This window comes from Nomascus leucogenys, chromosome 22a, assembly GCF_006542625.1.
Source record: "Nomascus leucogenys isolate Asia chromosome 22a, Asia_NLE_v1, whole genome shotgun sequence".
Classification (NCBI taxonomy): domain Eukaryota; kingdom Metazoa; phylum Chordata; class Mammalia; order Primates; family Hylobatidae; genus Nomascus; species Nomascus leucogenys.
In genome coordinates this window covers 32,269,240-32,289,660 of record NC_044402.1, presented here as the reverse complement: position 1 = coordinate 32,289,660, position 20,421 = coordinate 32,269,240, and the positions used below count along the sequence as shown (strand labels likewise).

General features: G+C 43.2%; 1 protein-coding gene and 1 long non-coding RNA gene across 8 annotated transcripts in view; one reads left to right on the top strand and one right to left on the bottom strand.

Moving 5' to 3' along the window:
- HECTD1 (HECT domain E3 ubiquitin protein ligase 1) overlaps positions 1-14,488 on the bottom strand; it is a 106,378-nt gene extending 91,890 nt beyond the window's left edge. For 4 of the 7 annotated variants that reach the window (XM_030803830.1, XM_030803833.1, XM_030803834.1 and 1 more), the window contains exons 1-2: positions 13,349-14,488; positions 12,147-12,305 (exon numbers count right to left, since the gene is read on the bottom strand). In XM_030803830.1, the coding sequence (XP_030659690.1) occupies positions 12,147-12,286 (140 nt within the window). In that variant the 5' untranslated portion in view covers positions 12,287-12,305; positions 13,349-14,488. Of the gene's footprint in view, positions 1-12,146; positions 12,935-13,348 lie in introns of those variants that run through there. The other 3 variants (XM_030803831.1, XM_030803832.1, XM_012498117.2) reach the window with 3 other exon arrangements.
- A 2,643-nt stretch (positions 14,489-17,131) lies between these two features.
- Positions 17,132-20,421, top strand: part of LOC115832491 — a 65,467-nt gene continuing 62,177 nt past the window's right edge. The window contains exon 1 of the long non-coding RNA XR_004028002.1: positions 17,132-17,753. This is a non-coding gene — a long non-coding RNA (uncharacterized LOC115832491). The remainder of the gene's footprint in view (positions 17,754-20,421) is intronic.

Genomic DNA, 20,421 nt, shown 5'->3' with positions numbered 1-20,421 from the left:
CCAAGTGCCAGGCACTGGGATGGGGAAAGGGTTCGAGCTCAAAGGGACAGCACTAAATGATGTTTCAAAGTGATGAATATGTTCTGCATTTCAATTATAGTGGTGGTTACATGACTCACAGCAATGTACAATAATAAAAAGCTAATTTCCCCGTACGTAATTTAAACAAATTTAGGATAAAATTAACTATCACTCATAGAATAATCACAGCCCTCCCTGAATAATGCTAAAATGACACTTCTATGGCACAAAATTTTATATATAATTACAGTTACTCAAAATTTTAAGCTTGCCAAGTATTTACCTCTTACATTATAGGTACAAATTCTTTTTTATTATCTTAACGTGAGTACTATATTATTAATATAATACCAACAGATTAGGAAGCCTATTTAGGAAACTTTAGGATCAATTAGTCTATACAGAACTCCTGTCAGAGCAGTCAACCACACAAGTGAGATTAAGAAGAATCTTCAGATGACTCCAAATTAGGCACTGGTTTCCAAAATGCTACCTGTAAAGACATCAGAATCTTTCCCTGATGGAAGCAATAAAAAAAGGTTACATGAGGTTCCAAAGAGAAAGAATTTCCCTGGGAACTGTAATATTTTCTGTACTATAACTACCACATGCTTTTTTCAGGCTATATCACTTGGACTTGGGCCAAGATTTCAGAAGATTGGCAATGACATGAAAGAATTTAACTGTTTAAAAAAAAAAAATAAAGGGCGTTACCTGTAGTAGAGATATTTTATAAAATAGTCTGTAAATCAGGCACTTCATTTTAAAAAAATGAAACATTTTAACTGAAAAATCTGAACACATCTGGTTTCTTAAAGACAATAACACAACATCTTTTGATCCATTTCATATTCCATTTTGCCTCTGCTCCCAGCCTTGACTTTCTTGGTATTGCTGAGCTAAAAATAACTCCTGGTATAGTAGCTGAAAATTATGGTTTTCCCTTGCAAAGAAAAAGGGGGTAAAGTCCAATTATAAGATGTAAGCTTGCTTTTCTCCAATTAAAATACACATACAAATTTGACTGCAATTCATTCAACATATCTACTGAATGCCTTTCTATGCCAAGTGCTATGCTAAGTGTTGGGGGCAGGATACAAAGATGAGTAAGCAAGGTAAGAAAGACTTCACTGACTCTGAGGAATTCAATCTAATGATACAGTCAAGAACTATGCAAAGTACACTTACAAAGCGTTATAAAACACAATGTCATACCTATACATAAAAATGATAAAAATCTATCTCTGATAAATTTTCCTTGTACTTTTCCTGTTAAAACTATTAACAGTGGTTTTTAACTTTTTTTTTTTTTTTTTTTTTTTTGAGACAGGGTCTCACTCTGTAGCCCAGGCTGCAGTGCAGTGGTGCAATTTCGGCTCACTGCAACCTCCGCCTCCCAGGGTCAAGCAATTCTCCTGCCTCAGACTCCCAAGTAGCTGAGATTACAGGCGAATGCCACCAGATCTCTGCTAATTTTTGTATTTTTAGTAGAGACGGGGTTTCACCATATTGGCCAGACTGGTCTTGAACTCCCGACTTCCGGTGATCTACCCGCCCCAGCCTCCCATAGTGCTGGGATTACAGGCATAAGCCACCGGTGGCACCTGGCCTCTACATTTTTTTAGCTGACAGAAACTTTGGTAATCATCACAAAAGCTCCCTGAATTTAATCACCTATGGACCCCTTGGAGTCCCAGGTTAGAAACCCTCACAGACAGTGCTTCTCATTCCAGCACTTCTCTCTGCTGTCCACTGAAAAGAAGCACATACACAGTTGCTGTCTGTTTATAGGAATTCATTTAACTTTTTTTTTTTTTTTTTTTTTTGAGACGGAGTCTCACTCTGTCTCCCAGGCTGGAGTGCGGTAGTGCAACCTAGGCTCACTGCAACCTCCACCTCCCGGGTTCAAGCGATTCTCGTGCCTCAGCCTCCTGAGAAGCTGGGATTACAGGAATGTGCCACCGCACCCTGCTAATTTTTGTATTTTTAGTAGGGACGGGGTTTTGCCATGTTGGCCAGGTTGGACTTGTACTCCTGAGTTTAAGTCATCCACCTGACTAAGCCTCCCAAAGTACCGGGATTACAAGCATGAGCCACCGTGTTCGGCTCATTTATTTAACTCTTGAGGATTATACATATTTGATATATCAATGAACATTCCTTCTCCAGAAAAGGGTCAGGGCTGATCAACAAAAGTAATTCATTTCCCTATTACTCTGCCATTGGGTAGAAGAAAACAGGTCAATATAGAAAAGGCAGGTACGGGTCAGGTGCAGTGGCTCACACCTGTAATCCCAGCACTTTGGGAGGCCAAGGCAGGCGGATCACGAGGTCAGGAGTTCGAGACCAGCCTGGCCTATATGGTGAAACCCTGTCTCTACTAAAAAATACAAAAATTAGCTGGGCATCGTAGCGTGTGCCTGTAGTCCCAGCTACTCAGAAGGCTGAGGCAGAAGCATTGCTTGAACCCTGGAGGCAGAGGTTACAGTGAGCTGAGACTGCGCCACTGCACTCCAGCCTACACAACAGAGCAAGACTCCATCTCAAAAAAAAAAAAAAAAAAAAAAAAGAAAGAAAGAAAGAAAAGGCAGGTACATTAATGGTAGGAAGTAAGGAAAGTACTTACTGATACTATTTCTGCTAAAAAAAAAAAGGAATACTCTTCCTCCCGCATACTAACAACCAGTTTCTCAACTCCACAAATACCTTCCATGGGCATTTTAGGCATTAGGTGGAAAATAGGTCCAATATAAGCAATTTCTTCAATTCATTCCTTCACTATCTGGATATTAGCTATTTGTGTGCCAGGCACTATGCTTAGCAATGGGAAAACAAAGATGAGCTCGTAGTCCAGTGGAGAACTGAAAGTATAGTAAAGTGGAAGTAGTGTATACATGTGAGAATATGCAGGAGGGGTCTTTGAAGACATTTAAATTTGATCCGGTAGGTAAAGAACCCAACAGATTCTGTAAAAGGGAGCAGTACAGGTAAATCAATTTTTAAGACTATAACTCAGGGCCAGGTATTGTGGCTGGTCTCGAACTCCTGACCTCAACTGATCCACCCGCCTCGGCCTCCCAAAGTGCTGGGATTACAGATGGGCATGAACCACCACACCCAGCCCCAGCCCTTCAACTTTTTACCATCAAACCCAAAACATGTGCATCTAACGTCTCTATCTTCTCTGTTACAACAGTAGTACACAACTTCTTTCTGCCTAAAACCAATCTCTCCACCAGTGGATCAGGGTTTTGCTACTCAATGTGGGATTTTCTGACCAACGGCTTCTGCATAATCTAGGACCATATTAGAAATGCAGAATATCAAGCTTCATATAAGACCAACTGAATCAGAATATGCATTTTAACATGATCCCCAGGTGATTCTCGTTATGCACATTAAAATTTAAGAAGCACTGCTTCTATACAAAAGCCAATTCTCTCCCAGTTTTTCAGAATCCTTACCCTAGGGATTATTCACTCTCTTTCTTATCTCTTTGACCTTTAAAAGAAAAAACCCCACACTCCTTTTCCATTTCAATTCATGTTCCACTCACTCCTCAACCCATTCAGATCTGCCCCTCACCACCACTCCACTCAGCTCTCATTAAGATCAATGACCTTGAGAATGTTGCTAAATCTAAAAGACATCTTTTCATCTAACCCCTACTTGACCTCTCACTAGTATTCAAAACAATTGCCCTTTCTCTTCTTGAATCACTTTCTTTCCTGTGTTGACATGTGCACTAATGATGCAAAAGCAATGGTGGATAAAACTGCAGGTGCTTTAACATGAATCAAGGCAGTAGCACTAACCTGTACTACTAGTTAACTGTATTCTTCACTGCCAAGCACTGGTATTAAGAAAAAAGCCAGTTTCACCAAAGAATAAACTAGATGAAGCAACAAAATTATTAAATTTACTAAATCTCAACCCCTGAAGATACATCTTTTCAATATTCTACTTAAAGGAAATGGGAATTAATTATAAAGCACTGCATACTGAAGAATAATAGCAAAGTACACACTTGAGAACTGAATTAGCCACTTTTTTCTTGCAACACCATTTTTACTTGAAGGACTATCAGACAAACTGATCATTCAGACTTGGATATCTGGCAAACATTTTTTCAAAATTTAATCACCTATGCCTTTCATTTCAAGGAAAACAATCAACTGTATTTGTTGCCAATCATAACACTCAACTTTACAAGCAAAATTGACATTTTTGGAAAACTTGTATTTGACCCCATGAGCTTGACAGCTTCTGAATATTTAAAAACTTGTCTGATGAGAGTGGTAGTCATATTGACAAATATGACTTTTTGGCACTGTGGAATGAGATATGTCCGCATTTGGAAAATCTGTGTAACTCGGTGGACTGATACTTTCCACATGACCAATGCATGATTTTTGCAAAGGTAAATATGGGTAAAACAGTTACTCAAAGTATAAGACAGACCATCAGATTTTAATGTAACAGAGTGAGTATAAGTTCACTGATATATCAGAATCCACATTATAACTAATCCTGGTAGGTTGCAGTGGCTCATGCCTGTAATCCAGCACTTTGGGAGGCCAAGGCAGGTGCATCACTTGAGGTAAGGAGCTCGAGGCCAGCCTGAGCAACATAAAATACTAAAAATTAAAAAATTATTCCAGTGTGGTTGTGTGCGCCTGTAGTCCCAGCTACTCAGGAGGCTAAGGCGGAAGAACTGCTTGAATCTAGGAGGTGGAGGTTGCAGTGAGCCAAGATCGCACCACTACACTCCAACCTGGGTGCCAGACTCTGTCTCAAAGAAAAAAAAAAAAGACAGAATCCACATTATAACTAATCCTTAAGAAACTATCACTTGTTGAATTTTGACATGTTATCAAAGAAGCATATCCATGATTACATTAAAAATTTAATATTCTTCCCTTTCCCAAATACATCTGTGGATGATTTTTTCATATATTTCAATCAAAATAACATAATGCAACAAACTGAATGCAGAAGCAGATATGAGAATCCAGCTATCTTCCATTAAGGAAGACTTTGGCCGGGCGCGGTGGCTCACGCTTGTAATCCCAGCACTTTGGGAGGCCGAGGCGGGCGGATCACGAGGTCAGGAGATCGAGACCACGGTGAAACCCCGTCTCTACTAAAAATACAAAAAATTAGCAGGGTGTGGTGGCGGACGCCTGTAGTCCCAGCTACTCGGAGAGGCTGAGGCAGGAGAATGGCGTGAACCCTGGAGGCGGAGCTTGCAGTGAGCCGAGATTGCGCCACTGCACTCCAGCCTGGGCGACAGAGAGCGAGACTCCGTCTCAAAAAAAAAAAAAAAAAAAAAAAGGAAGACTTTAAGGAGATTTACAAAAATGTAAATTAATGCCTCTATTCTCCCAAAATGTTTTCTTTTAAAAAAGTTATTTTTCACAAAAAAATTTTAACATGTAAGGGGTTTATTATTATAATTTTTTTTTTTTTTTTTGAGACAGAGTCTTGCTCTGTCGCCCAGGCTGGAGTGCAGTGGCTTGATCTCGGCTCACTGCAAGCTCCGCCTCCTGGGTTCTGACCTGAGGTCAGGAGTTCAAGATCAGCCTGGCCAACATGGTGAAACCCCATCTCTACTAAAAATACAAAAATTAGCCAGACACGGTGGCATGCACCTGTAATCCCAGCTACTAGGGAGGCTGATGCTGGAGAATCACTTGAACCCAGGAGGCAGAGGTTGCAGTGAGCCAAGATTGTGCCACTGCACTCCGGCCTGGGTGACAGAGCAAGACTCCATCTCAAAAAAAAAAAAAAAAAAAAAAAAAAAACTTCCCAGTTTCATTCTGAATATGGCAAAGAGCAGTAAGCATACTAACATAAAAGTTCTTCAGGATCCACAATAATTTTTAAGAACTTAAGAAAGTCCTGAGACCACAGAGTTTAAGCATCACTGCCCTAGATCGCAATCACATCTCACGGCCACAATTAACCTCCACAGGCGCTTGACTCCAAAATTTTTCTCTAACCCAGGCTTCACCTCCAATTTCCATTTATACAACTGCTTACTTAATATCTCCACTGAGATGTCTCAAAAGTACCTCATACTCAACATATCCAAACCCAAACTCATGATCTCAATCTCTCAAACAGGGTCCTCTTCCAGTGTTCTCTCTCAGTGAGTAGCATCATCATCCATTGTAACCTGAGTCATCCACAACACTTCCTTCTCACTCTCTCATATTTAATCATTGGACAAGTCCTGACTATCTTGCCTTCCAAATCTCTCTCAAATCTATTCAACTTTCTACTTTCATCACAAAACCCTCTATCTCTCTGGATCATAGCCTCCTATCAAGTCTACAAGCATTTGTTTGTTTTGTCCCCACTTCCTATCTCTTCTTACTCATCCTTCCTAGCTCTAGGAAAAACCACTTCCCCTTTCTTGGCCAGGCACCGTGGCTCACGCCTGTAATCCCAGCACTTTGGAAGGCCAAGGCGGGAGGATCACTTAAGCTCAGGAGTTCTAGATCAGCCTGGGGAACCTAGTGAGACCTTGTCTCTATCTAATTAAAAAAAAAAAAAAAAGATCACGCCTGTAATCCCAGCACTTTGGGAGGCCAAGGCGGGCGGATCACTTAAGGTCAGGAGTTCGAGATCAGCCTGACCAACGTAGTGAAACCCGATCTCTACTTAAAAATACAAAAAGTAAGGGCCGGGCGCGGTGGCTCACGCCTGTAATCCCAGCACTTTGGGAGGCCGAGGCAGGTGGATCACGAGGTCAGGAGATCGAGACCATCCTGGCTAACACGGTGAAACCCCGTCTCTACTAAAAATACAAAAAATTAGCCAGGCGCGGTGGCGGGCGCCTGTAATCACAGCTACTCAGGAGGCCGAGGCAGGAGAATGGTGTGAACCCAGGAGGCAGAGCTTGCAGTGAGCTGAGATTGCGCCACTGCACTCCAGCCTAGGCAACAGAGCCAAACTCCATCTCAAAAAAAAAAAAAAAATACAAAAAGTAGCCGGGCATGGTGGCGTGTGTCTGTAAGTCCAGTTACTAGGGAGGCTGAGGCAGGAGAATCACTTGAACCTGGGAAGTGGAGGTTGCAGTGAGCTCAGATCACGCTATTACAGCGTGGGCGACAGAGCAAGATTCTTGTCTCGAAAAAAAAAAAAGAAAAACCACTTCCCCAAAGACCCCTCTGTCCATCCCCACCTCTCCAGGTCTTGTCCCTGCTTCATGCTGACATAGTACCCCGAGCTTTTCCTTCATGACATTTAACACAGTTTGTAACCATATTTTTTTTTCCATAATTATCTGTTTTCCCTATTAGACTATTAGGCACCATAAGGTGCTGTATTTGTTTTGATCATCACCATATCTTTCCAAGACCTGACATAAAGTAGACAATTTAAAGGTTAAAAAACTTATTCCTGTACAGGTATTTTTTTACCTTTTAGTGTAAACATATCAAAAAAGATTTTTTTACCACTGTGTTCAACAGCTTTAGAATCCAGACTCAAAACAATGTTCCCTGGATATCTCTTGAAGGATACACTAGAAAATGATTAACAGTGGTTTCCTCTGGGAAGAGGAACCAAGTAACCAGGAGACAGGAAAGGGAAGACAACGGACTTTTTACTGTATATCCTTTTGTGCCCTCAAAATTAAGTGACATCATTGTTTTTTAAATAATGCCTTCTAGTACCTAAAAGCATCTTCTGAGATGCTCAATTTCCAGAGGACATCACTTTCAAATTATATTCAGATTTAGTAGCAAGACCTAGAAATGCCCATGATACATATTTATAACATTAATACATATGATATCACCTGTTTTGATGTGAATACAAAATACTCATTAGCTAATAACTCATATTACTTACTTTTTTTTTTTTTGGAGGCAGGGTCTCACTCTGTCACCAAGGCTGGAGTGCAATGGCACAATCTTGGTTCACTGCAACCTCCATCTCCCAGGTTCAAGAGATTCTCCTGCCTCAGCCTCCCAAGTAGCTGGGATTACAGGCACATGCCACAATGCTCAGCTAAATTTTGTATTTTTAGTAGACATGGGGTTTCACCATGTTTGCCAGGCTGGTCTTGAACTCCTGACCTCAAGTGATCTGCCCATCTCAGCCTCCCAAAGTGCTGGGATTACAGGCGTGAGCCACCGCACCCGGCCATATTACATTTTAGAACTCAATGATACATCAGGTAAAAGCAAAAACCAATCTTGAACATGTTTTACTTTCTGGAGCATTACCTTGATAAGTTCAGGCATTAGTAAGAAGCACTGACACATCATAGAAAAAGTTATATTCCTTTAACTTCAGAAAGACACTGTCAAAATGGATACAAACAGTGGAGAGCCGGCCGGGTGCGGTGGCTCATGCCTGTAATTCCGGCACTTTGGGAGGCTGAGACGGGTGGATCACGAGGTCAGGAGATTGAGACCATCCTGGCCAACACAGGGAAACCCCGTTTCTACTAAAAATACAAAAATTAGCCGGGCATGGCTAAAATAGCCACTGCACTCCAGCCTAGGTGACAGAGCGAGACTCTGTCTCAAAAAAAAAAAAAAAAAGTGGAGAGCCATGTACAATACTAAGTTAAAGGAAAAAGAAATCCTTGACTATTATCCCATTTATTTTCAGAAAAATCCTGCAAGGATGAGGAAACAGACTTCAAAGGCCATCACACAACTATTCAGTGGAAAAGGCAGGTATCTGAACCCAAGTCTATCTATCCCATTGCAGAGGCCATTGTTTCTACCACACCACCTGCCTTTCCTGACTAAACAGATGTGTAACTATTAAGACAAGCTAATTAGGCAAACATATTATCAGGACATACAGGCATGTTTTGGTTTATTAGACAGAACTAAGTCCTATTTGCTACTACTTTATGTAATCAAGGTAGTATGAAAGATTTTTACCAATATTCAAAATATGCACATCATCTTGCTTTTTTTGCCTGCCTTGATTGTTTAAAAGAATTTTAAAAGACCTTCCCAAATCAATCACTTTCTTCATGGAATAAAGTGCTAAAATAAAATTCAAAATTAGATATTTATTAATGATGGTATCAGCGGGCAGCCCACTTTACTCAAAACACTTAACATACATTCTCTCCTTTAATCCTCACAAGAAGGCCCATTGGAAAAAAGACTACTGGCCGGGCATGGTGGCTCACGCCTGTAATCCCAGCACTTTGGGAGGCTGAGGCAGGTGGATCACGAGATCAAGAGATGGAGACCATCCTGGTCAACATGGTGAAACCCCATCTCTACTAAAAATACAAAAGTTAGCCAGGCATGGTGGCACACACCTGTCGTCCCAGCTACTCGGGAGGCTGAAGCAGGAGAATCACTTGAACCTGGGAGGTGGAGGTTGCAGTGAGCCAAGATTACACCACTGCACTCCAGCCTGGGCAACACAGCGAGACTTTGTGTGGAAAAACAGAAAAGAAAAAACTACTACTGCCATTTTACACGGGAAGAAAGCAAGGCTCTCAGAGGCTAATGAACACAGCAGACCAAGAATCTGAACCCAAGTCTCTGATGGCACAGCCCATTCTTTCCATCTCACTATGCCTCCCTCACTAGTTTCAAGAAGGAACCAGGACAATTTCCCCTCGTGACAACAAGAAAATCTGGCTATAGAATGAAAAGCAAACTAATGTTTAAAAACAAAACAGTCACAAAATTAAACCAAATGTCTAGTTTTTGGAGGTTACTGGTACACTACACCAAACGTGGCTAACCCCTTCAACTTGAAATACTCTTGTACCTTCATATAGTAAATCACATCTGACTTAACTTTAGGTTCATTTCCTTAAAATTACATTATAAAGCCAGGTGTGGTGGCACAGCCTGTAGTCCAGCTACTGAAGAGGCCGAGGCAGGAGAATCGCTTGAACCCAGGAGCTCGAGGCCAGCCTGGGCAACGTAGTAGGCCCCAGTCTCTTAAAAAAAAAAAATTACATCATACTACATGTGAATAAAGCCTAGAAAGGAAAATGGAAAAAATAACAGCTGTTATGTTAGGATGGAAGGATTTTACATAGAGATAAATTTCATGATTTAAAAATTTCATTTAAATTGTTTTAATACGGCAACACTTTTTTTAATTATACTTTAAGTTTTAGGGTACATGTGCTCAATGTGCAGGTTTGTTATATATGTATACATGTGCCATATTGGTGTGCTGCACCCATTAACTTGTCATTTACATTAGGTATATCTCCTGATGCTATCCCTCCCCCCTCCCCCCACCCCACGACGGCCCCCGGTGTGTGATGTTCCCCTTCTTGTGTCCCAGTGTTCTCACTGTTCAATTCCCACCTATGAGTGAGAACATGCATTTGGTGTTTTGTCCTTGCAATAGCTTGCTGAGAATGATGGTTTCCAGCTTCATCCATGTCCCTACAAAGGACACGATCTCATCATTTTTTATGGCTGCATAGTATTCCATGGTGTATATGTGCCACATTTGCTTAATCCAGTCTATCATTGATGGACATTTGGGTTGGTTCCAAGTCTTTGCTATTGTGAACAATGCCACAATAAACATACGTGTGCATGTGTCTTTATAGCAGCATGATTATTATAATCCTTTGGGTATATATCTAGTAATGGGATTGCTGGGTCAAACAGTATTTCTAGTTCTAGATCCTTGAGGAATCACCACACTGTCTTCCACAATGGTTGAACTGGTTTACAGTCAGTCCCACCAACAGTGTAAAAGTGTTCCTATTTCTCCACATCCTCTCCAGCACCTGTTGTTTCCTGACTTTTTAATGATCGGGCAACACTTTTTTAAATGTCATAACAAATACTTCTACTACATATTATTACTAAACAGAAGCTACGAAATTACAATTGGCTTGACTGACAAGTATGATTTTTAAAATACCAAAAGTAACTTTCAGGTTACCTCTAAAGAAATCTATGAACACAATTTTTATCTTGAGAGTCAGGATGAGGAAAAAAATAAAAAATAAAAATAAATTTTTAAAAATCTACTATAAATCCTGCTAAAACAAGTGTCAACTAAGGGCTAAGTTATTCTTCCATACTCAAAACTCTGCCAAATGTCAAAAACTAATGGAAATAAATGGACCACTAACTAATTGTAATTTGGAAATTTTATTAATAAGGATTTTTATCTTAGTACTGTTTTAACAAGAGTTACAACTGAAAATTATTCAATAATCAAAAATGAAGGTACTTTAAAAATTTTGCCAGTTGAGTAATATAGACTTTATTCTCACCTAAAACACATTAGGATAATTGTACCAAATTTTAGGTCAACATCTCAAACATTTTCTACTAATTACCTTAAAATAGCATTAAAATGAATAAAGAAACATCAGAGTTTTCAATTACTTATTATGGGAGTTCAAAACTGTAAATACAAATGTAAAATAAACAGTAAAAACTAAACACATGTTCAACACTCAGAAGAATAGTTATTCTGACTGGACAAGTTATGACTTATATAAGAGGGGAAAATGGCTGTAAGGCCTATCTAATATGAACTATCTTTTATATTTTTGCATAAATACTAAGTTGTAACCTCCCAATAAAATTGTTTAAACTCCCAAACTTCAAAATGTTTCTACTACTATAAATTTTCTACTCTTCTGCTATATGGTTAAGATCCAATTTATACCTTCCCAAACTGAAATTTACAAACCAATAATCTGCTTTAACAAAAGTACTGTCATATGACAACATCAATGAAGAAATGGGCAGTTCAAAACATATGTTTATTATCATCTCTTATTCCATAAATCAATTTCATGGTACAGAAATAGATACCTTTAAGAAAATAAACATTTGTATTTTCCCCAGTTCATGACATATTTTGAAAATGAATCAACCAAGCTATGGGTTAAAATTAGTATTCCTACTAATTCCCATTCATTCAACAAATATGTATTTGTGTCATCGTAATTATCAGTCCTAGAGTTTCTTCACCTACCAATTTTTATTTCTTGGAAAAGTGTAAACACAAAACTTCAGGAATATTTTTAAAGATACGTGTAAAAATTCACTAGAGAAATTTCTACACAAACTGAAGTCAGCAAATGGTTGAAAACAGATGTCACTACAGTAACCCAAAGGAACATGATGAAGGAATGTACTTACGTTTCAAAACAACGATCCACGTTGTCAGACATCAAAAGCAGCATGCATAGCTGTTCAAGGGCTATTAGTTGCATGTCCCTTTCATCTCCCTGTCCCATCTGTAGCCATTCCAGCAATGTATCTGGGTCCACATCTGCCATGGTTTTTTAAAAGCCTCTGCTTAAATTTGAAAAGTAAAGGGAAAAAAGTCCTTTAAATTCCAGGACTGAACAGCTTAGGCTTAAATTTTTTTTCCTTTACATCTGCTAGAACCAAATTTTCATAGTGTCCTCCAAGCAATTAAAAAAGACCCCTAAGTACGTTTGGACGTAAGAGTGCTTAATGCAGTTTTTCAACTTTCCTTATCCGCCAGGTTTAACGTACAGATATCATACCAAATGAAAACCAGTTTTGCACAAGAGTATATAAGCTGATTAGGTTGCTGCTTAAGAAACCAGAGCTGTCTGTGTCAAAGACAGTCAGTCAAGTTTTCAGATCCCACTACTGCTATCACTAAAGTCTATGCCAAAAGGCAAAGAACACCTAACTAAAGGTTGTTTTTTCCAGCAAACTTCATCCTCCTCCTTCTCCACCCAAAACTGATCTTCAGATAAGGGTTAGATTCAGTATTTTGAGGAAACTCTAAACACCTCAATCCAATCCCCCTCCAGATTGTTTCTCCTTCAAAATTACCTCCAATTTCACAAGTTCTGCTGACTTCTCAATTTACTTCTATTTCAAAGATGTCCAAATACAAACGACAATTATATACAAGATTTATCTATGAATAAAGACTTGGTTAGGAATTCTGGTAGTCTTGACAACTATTCTTAAAAGTTAAAAAAAAAAAAAAAAAGGAAAGGCTAAAAGTAAATGCAATGGACTAGCAGGTTACGGATCCGAATGTAGGCCAACCTAGGGCCCTCTTTCCCCATCTTCACAAGATAGGGCAGTTGGTTAAAAAAACAAAAACAAAACCGAGAAGCAGCCCTAACAGGCAAGTCATTACAAAAGCGCCCCGTAAGCTTCTGACTGGAGGACAGCTTTGGGTCCCACGTAACGCAGCCGCAGGTGTGGAAAGCCGGCGGCGGGGCGCGGTGGGCACCCAACGGCGGCGACCAGCGGGGTTGACCCCACACCCAGGGCTCGGCCGAGTCGGGCGCTGAGAGGCGCTGGCCCCCGCGCTCTGGTTCCCCAGTACCAAACCCCACTAAGTTAACTACCTGTGTCTAGGAGGAGGGGAAGGTCTGGAGAAGCAGCAGCAAGCCTTCGTGCCCGAGAGGAGGCCGCCGGGCCAGGCAGGGCGCCGGGTCTCCCGGGAGCTGCGCCCGGAACTCGAAGGCCTGGCAGCGAACCCTTCTCAAGGGCAAAAGGAGCCGGCCTGGGGCTCTGGCGCGGGCAAGCCGGGCCCCGCCGCCGGCAGGGCCCCGGGAGGGGAACAAAGGGGCCAGGGGGGAAGTCGGCAGCAGCCTGGCCGACCTCACTCGGTGCCGGGGTCTCGCTTTCCGCCAGTCGCCGGGCGTCCGGGATCCTGGCCCCCACGCAGGGCCCTTCCGACGGTCCGAGGCGCTCCCGCCTCCCCTTCCCGCAGGCTCTTACTCGGGTTTGTCGTTCCAAACCGCTCCGATCCAGCTCCCAGCAGGCCGCGGGCAGAGCCAGGCCCGGCCGCGGCCCTAGAGTTCCCAAGAAGCCGCAGGCCGCGCAGGTCGAACCAGGCAGGCGGCACAGGAAAAGCCGCGCCTCGTCCCTCCCCTTCCTCCGCGGGGACCTGGTGACAGGGAAGCGAGAGATTCTCTCGTGCGGCAGCAGCCAGCGGACGTCCCGTCCCCAGCACGCGGCTCCTCAGGCCCTGCAGCTCAGAGGCCCGCGCGGTGCTGCAGGCGGCGGCGGCGGCGGCGCGGCGGGGAGGCCCAGTCCATCGCGAACCGGGAGGGGGAGGGGTGGAGGGTCGAGCGAGAGCCAGGCGGGGAAGCTGCCGAGGGCAGCCGAGCCCGGCGGAGGCGGAGCAAATCCACTCCCCCGGCGGCGACCCCGCCGGCGGCCACCTGGGGCGCTGCGGAGACGGCCCACCGCCGCGCAGGGGCGCCAACCGGGGACGCCGCGTCGCCTCCCCTGCCCTGACGCTCTCGCCCCTGCCGCCTCGGGCAGGGTCGTACGTTTCTGCCGCGGCTTTTCTATACTGCGCCCCGGTCCCCTTCTCGCTTTCCTGTCAGTCCGAGCGCGCTCGTGCACTCACGTCCAGCTTGCTTGGCGCCGTGGCTAACCCTTTGCGCGCTCCTGTGGAGAGCGTCGCGCGGCACGGCACAGCACAGCAAAGCTGCGGCCCAACCTGTCCCGGCTGAGCCTTCCGCCCAGGCCACCCGCACTCCGCCACGATCTTCCCTCCTCGCGCACGGAAGTGCGTCGCGTAAGGAAGGCGTCTCCCCCCTCTCCTGGGAGGCCGTCCGCCCGGCGGTTCACCCCAAAGAAAACCCTTCAGAGCAACCCTGGGAAAGAGGTGCTGCCGACGATTATCAACGTTGTACAGATGAGACACTGAGGCCCCAGGAAAGCGCAGATGCAGGCCCAGCGCCGTGCCCGGTCGGCAGCAGCGCTGAGAGTGCACTTTTGACTACGTTTCTTGTGGCTTGTGGTCACAAGTATGTCTGTGGTTATTCTTTTCGAACTTTATTTCACAAGCATTCAGAATAAAGGATGCATGCTTATAGGACGTAGTTGGAGCCCGGAGACGTCCTACTGTACTCTCACTTTTAGCTTTTAAACAAAAAGAAAAATTAATACGACATGATAGTGTTTGAGACATGGTCCCTCAAGCAACCAGAGGAGCTGCTAGGTATGAGTAAAGAACAGCATTTGGGGCCGCTGCAGTTCCTGTAATCCCAGCACTTTATGATTTTACTCTCTTGAGGCCCAGAGTTCGAGACCAGCCTGAGCAACATAGACCTGGTCTCTGCAAAAAAATTAAAATTTAAAAAATAATTACCCAGACGTGGTGACGCACACCTGTGGTCCCAGCTACTGGAGAGGTTGAGATGGGATGATCCCTCGAGCCCAAGAAATTGAGGCTGCAGTGAGCTTTGATAATGCCACCTCACTCCAGCCTGGGCGACTAAGCAAATTTGTCATTTCCAAAATGCTGGTTCTTTTTTTTTCTTTCTTTTTTACTAGTTCTTTAGAAAAAGAACCAGTATTTTGGAAATGACAAATTTGTAGTTCAGATCCGCGCATGTCCCGTTGTCGCAGGTAATGGTCCGTTTAGGTATCTTGTTAACGAAACGAGGAAAAAGAGGATTCAACTATTTTGTCACAACTACAACACATGAGGATAATTATTTAGATGTCATGAGTGTGAATTGGAGCTGCCAGGAAACTTCAAGAAGGAAGTGGCATTCCCTCTGGACCTTGAAGAATCGGTACAATGTGGACAATGAAAGGAAAGGGAAGAACATAAAGCCTGATATGTTCCTAGACATAGGAAAGGTCACCTGTGCCCCCAGCAAAGAACCAACGGTAAGCAACAGAGAGAGAAATTTGGAGCTAAAGTGGGGAAGGCCTTGAATGAGGAATGCAGAAATTAGGCTGAGCTAAGTAGCAAGTTCTGGACCACAACACTGGAAAAACTAGTTTTAAGAAGACTAATTATGGAAAGTGTGTAGAACGACTAAAAGGATCTATCTAGATGAGATTAGTTGGAGGTTGCTGAAATGCTCCAATAATGGAGAAAAGAAGAGCCTAGTTATTGGCAATATGAATGGGGAAGAAATCTAAAAATAATTTTTGAAAGAAGATATATCAGAATTTAAATGATTAACTTAAAAATTTCCGTCCAGGCTCCACGGCTCACACCCGCAATCCCAGCACTTTGGGAGGCAGAGGTAGGGGGATCACTTGAGCCCAGGAGTAGGAGACCAGCCTAGGCAACATAGGGAGACCCTGTCTCTACAAATAATTTTTAAAATTAGCTGGGTGTGGTGGTGCACACCTGTAGTCCCAGCTACTCAGGAGTCAAAGGCAGGAGGATCACTTGAGCCCTCGAGGTCGAAGCTGCAGTGAGCCATATCATGCCACTGCACTACAGCCTGGCCAATAGAGCAAGAGCCTGCCAAAACAAAACAAAACAAAACCCTTACCTGGAAAGAGGACTTGGAAGCTAGGAAAATGGTGATGCTATTAACAAAAAACAGAAAAGTTAGAAAAAGGGATTATACCTTTACCAAGTTTGTTTTTTTTTTTGAGACGGAGTCTCATTCTGTTGCCCAGGCTGGAGTGCAGTGGCACGATCTTGGCTCACTGCAAGCTCTGCCTCCCAGGTTCATGCCATTCTTCTGCCTCAGCCTCCCGAGTAGCTGGGACTACAGGTACAGGCACCTGCCAGCACACCTGGCTAATTTTTTGTATTTTTTAGTAGAGATGGGGTTTAACCGTGTTAGCCAGGATGGTCTCAGTCTCCTGACCTCGTGATCCGTCCGCCTTGGCCTCCCAAAATGCTGGGATGACAGGCATGAGCCACTGCGCCCGGCCACCTTTACCAAGTTTTTAAGATATATATATTTTTTTATCCTGCACTATCTCTACATGTACCACCTACTTCCTGCCCGCAAGATTAATGACTAGTGTGATTTAAAGAAACCTTATCAAATGAATGCTGTGACACTTATTGCACTTTTTAAAGATGTTATTATTGTATTTATTTTGATTTTTATTTAGAGGCAGGGTCTTGCTCTGTGGCTCAGGCTGGAGTGCAGCTTTGTGATCCTAAATGACTGCAGCTTCCAACTCATGGGCTCAAGGCTATTCTCCTGCCTCAGCCTCCGAAGTAGCTGGGACTACAGGCCCATGCCACTACACCCAGCTATTTTTATTTTTTTGTAGAGACAGGATCTAACTATGTTGTCCAGGCTGGTCTCCAACTCCTGGGCTCAAGCAATGCTCCGGCCTTGGCCGCCAAAAGTGCTGGGATTATAGGAACGAGCCACATGCCTGGCCCATGTTATTATTTTAAACTCAAACAGAAAAAAAGAATTCAAGCATGAGATCCCAGAACAAGAGCATTAAAGGAAAGAAATGAAGTCGGGAAGACAACAAAATATCCAGATAAAGGCAACTGACCAGACTTGAATACTTATCCCAAGAAACCAGGAACTGTTTACGTGTTGGTATTTCCCATTGCTTCCAAAATCCAAGCATCATAGACCATCAAGAACTGCTCTGTGCCAGACGCAGTGTAAGGCTCAGTAGTCACAGACCTCTTCCTCAATAAAGGTAGGTGTAAACACACTCCTCTGAGTCTCCTCTATCATAGCGCTTATTAGGTGATATTGTCAGGTACATGCTGGGAACATTAAGGAGGTAGGAGATGGCATCTTGGGAAGCTTCAGGAATGAAGTATGAATTAAATCTCAGATATTGAGTCACAGCTGGCCAGATAATTAGGAAAAGCATATGGACAGGCACAGAGGTACGAAGAGGGTCCCTCTTGGCAAAATGAAGCAACAGGCTGCCTTTTGGCTGAGGCTCCGCTTTGACGAAGGAACTTCGATGTGTACACAGTCGCTGGGATCAACTCACAGGACTATTAATAAAAAGGAAGATATTCATCACACAACTCTAAACTCATGTCATCAACTGGTAAGTACTATGAATTAATTTTCTTTCCTTTTTTTTTTTTTTTTTTGTGACCGAGTTTTGCTCTTGTTGCCCAGGCTGGAGTGCAATGGTGCGATCTTGGCTCACCGCAACCTCCGCCTCCCGGGTTCAAGCGATTCTCCTGCCTCAGTCTCCCGAGTAGCTGAGATTACAGGCATGCACCACCATGCCCGGCTAATTTTTTTGTGTTTTTAGTAGAGACGGGATTTCTCCATGTTGGTCAGCTGGTCTCAAACTCCCGACCTCAGGTAATCCACCCGCCTCGGCCTCCCAAAATGCTGGGATTACAGGCATGAGCCACCGCACCCGGCCTATGAATTAATTTTCTAAATTTAACCTTATAGTTATGAATAGCACAACGATATAGCATTATGTTTTTTGTGTATCAAAGGCATAATTGGTAGATGTAAACCTATAAAATATGCTACAGAAAATGTCTGGGCATGTCTTCAAGTTTGAACTACAAATGTAAGTGTCCCTGGCTATCCTTAACTTCTGTGAAGTTCTGGGTATGAAAGAATGTGGTCTGCAATTGGGAAGTGTGGGAAACTAAGTTTGGTTGGTACCTAGAGTGGTGTTAGTGGCTCGAAGAGATCATTGAGGTTAATTGGAGATAATATCTTAAGGGTCTTGAACACCATAATGAGTTTGAACTTTGTTCTTTGGGCAAGGGGAGCCTTTGGATATTTAAAACAAGAAAGTACTGAGATGCCATGTAGGTTTTAGGATCATTAACCACTTTAAAACCTGTTTCTATTAAGCTTTACAGTTAGCAAGATATGTTATTTTATTTTATTTTTTGTTTTTTGGGGTTTTTTTTTGTTTTTGAGACAGAGACTCGCTCTGTCATCCAGGCTGGAGTGCAGTGGCACAATCTCAGCACACTGCAACCTCTTCCTCCCGGGTTCAAGCGATTCTCGTACCTCAGCCTCCTGAGTAGCTGGGATTACAGGCCTGCACCACCATGCCTGGCTAATTTTTGTATTTTTAGTAGACACAGGGTTCCACCCTGTTGCCCAAGTTGATCTCCAACTCCTGGGCTCAAGGGACCCATCCACCTCAGCCTCCCAAAGTGCTGAGATTACAGTGATGAGCCACAGCGCTTGGCTACAGTTAGAAAGATACTTTAACATATATTATTAGTCTTTATACATTAGTTTATTTTATATATATAAAATGATTAACACTTAAAATAAGTATTTTCTGTGTTTTTATTTATTTATTTGAGACAGAGTCTTACTCTGTCACCCAGCTGGAGTGCAGTGGCACAATCTCAGCTCACTGCAGCCTCCACCTCCTGGGTTCAAGCGATTCTTGTGCCTCACGAATAGCTGGGACTACAGGCGCACACCACCACACCTGGCTAATGTTTGTATTTTTAGTAGAGACAGGGCTTCTCCATGTTGGCCAGACTGGTCTTGAACTCCTGGCCTCAAGTGATCCACCCTCTTCAGCCTCCCAAAGTGCAGGGATTACAGGCATGAACCACTGCTCCCAGCCAGGAAACTGTGGTTTGGAGATGTTAAATAACTTTCCCAAATTCACCTACCTAATAAAATGGGGAACTGGGTTTCAAACATCCATCTGCCAACTCTCATATGTACACTTGGTCATACCATTTTGTAATCATTGGAGCTAGTAGATCAAAGTAAAATGCTTTGCTTCATGAAGTAATAATTTCCCAACACTGGAAATATGACGGAAGAGACTGGATAACAAGTCAGGAATGGGTCAGGGGCTGTGGCATATACCTGTAATCCTTGCATTTTGGGAGGCTGAGGTTGGAGGCTTGCCTGAGCCCAGGAGTTCAAGACCAGCCTGGGTAACATAGTGAGACCTCTTCACTATAAAAAGTTTTTAAAACTTAGCCTGCAGTCCCAGCTAGTCCAGAGGCTGAGGTAGGAGGATCACTTCATCCTAGAAGACTGAGATTACAGTAAACCAAGATCATACGACTCCATTCCAGCCTGGATGACAGAATGAGATCCTATCTCCCCTCCCCCTCTTTCTGTGTCTCTGTCTCTGTCTCTCTCTCTCTCTCTCTCTCACACACACACTAGTCAGGGATGGTGCACAGTACTACTCAGGTGCACAGTACTACTCAGGTGCACAGTACTTTAGCATGAGAGAAAGTAGAGTAGATTATCTTTAATGTTCCTTCAGATTCTTTTTTTTTTTTTTTTCAGCTAAAACAGCGGAAGAGGTGATTTATTATATGGTTATTACACTCGGCCACAAATAAACACAGAAATAGTCCAGACTGTCACAGGTCCAGGGCAGAGGACCAACATGGGCATTTTGTTTATGAGCAAGGTGGGTTTCAGAGGTGGTCAGCGATCAGAGGGCGATGAAGTTCTAGATCCATTGAGACAAGCTCTAGACAGTAGCATGCAGTCCCACAACTTGTACCAGCATCCCCAGCGTCTGGCATTCCATGTTTCTGCTCCTGTGGCCTCCACGGTGCAACAAGCTAGCGGTTTACTTGGACCTCTGCCTCATCTTTCTTCTTTTGCGCTTCAGCCTGTGCATTCGCTTCTTCCTCCACTTGGCTCTCATGGTGCAGAGGTTTCCAAGAAAATGACGCTAAGGCCGAGAGCAATGTTCCTTCAGATTCTAAGAGCCATAGAGTTGAAGACATGGATTTGAGAAT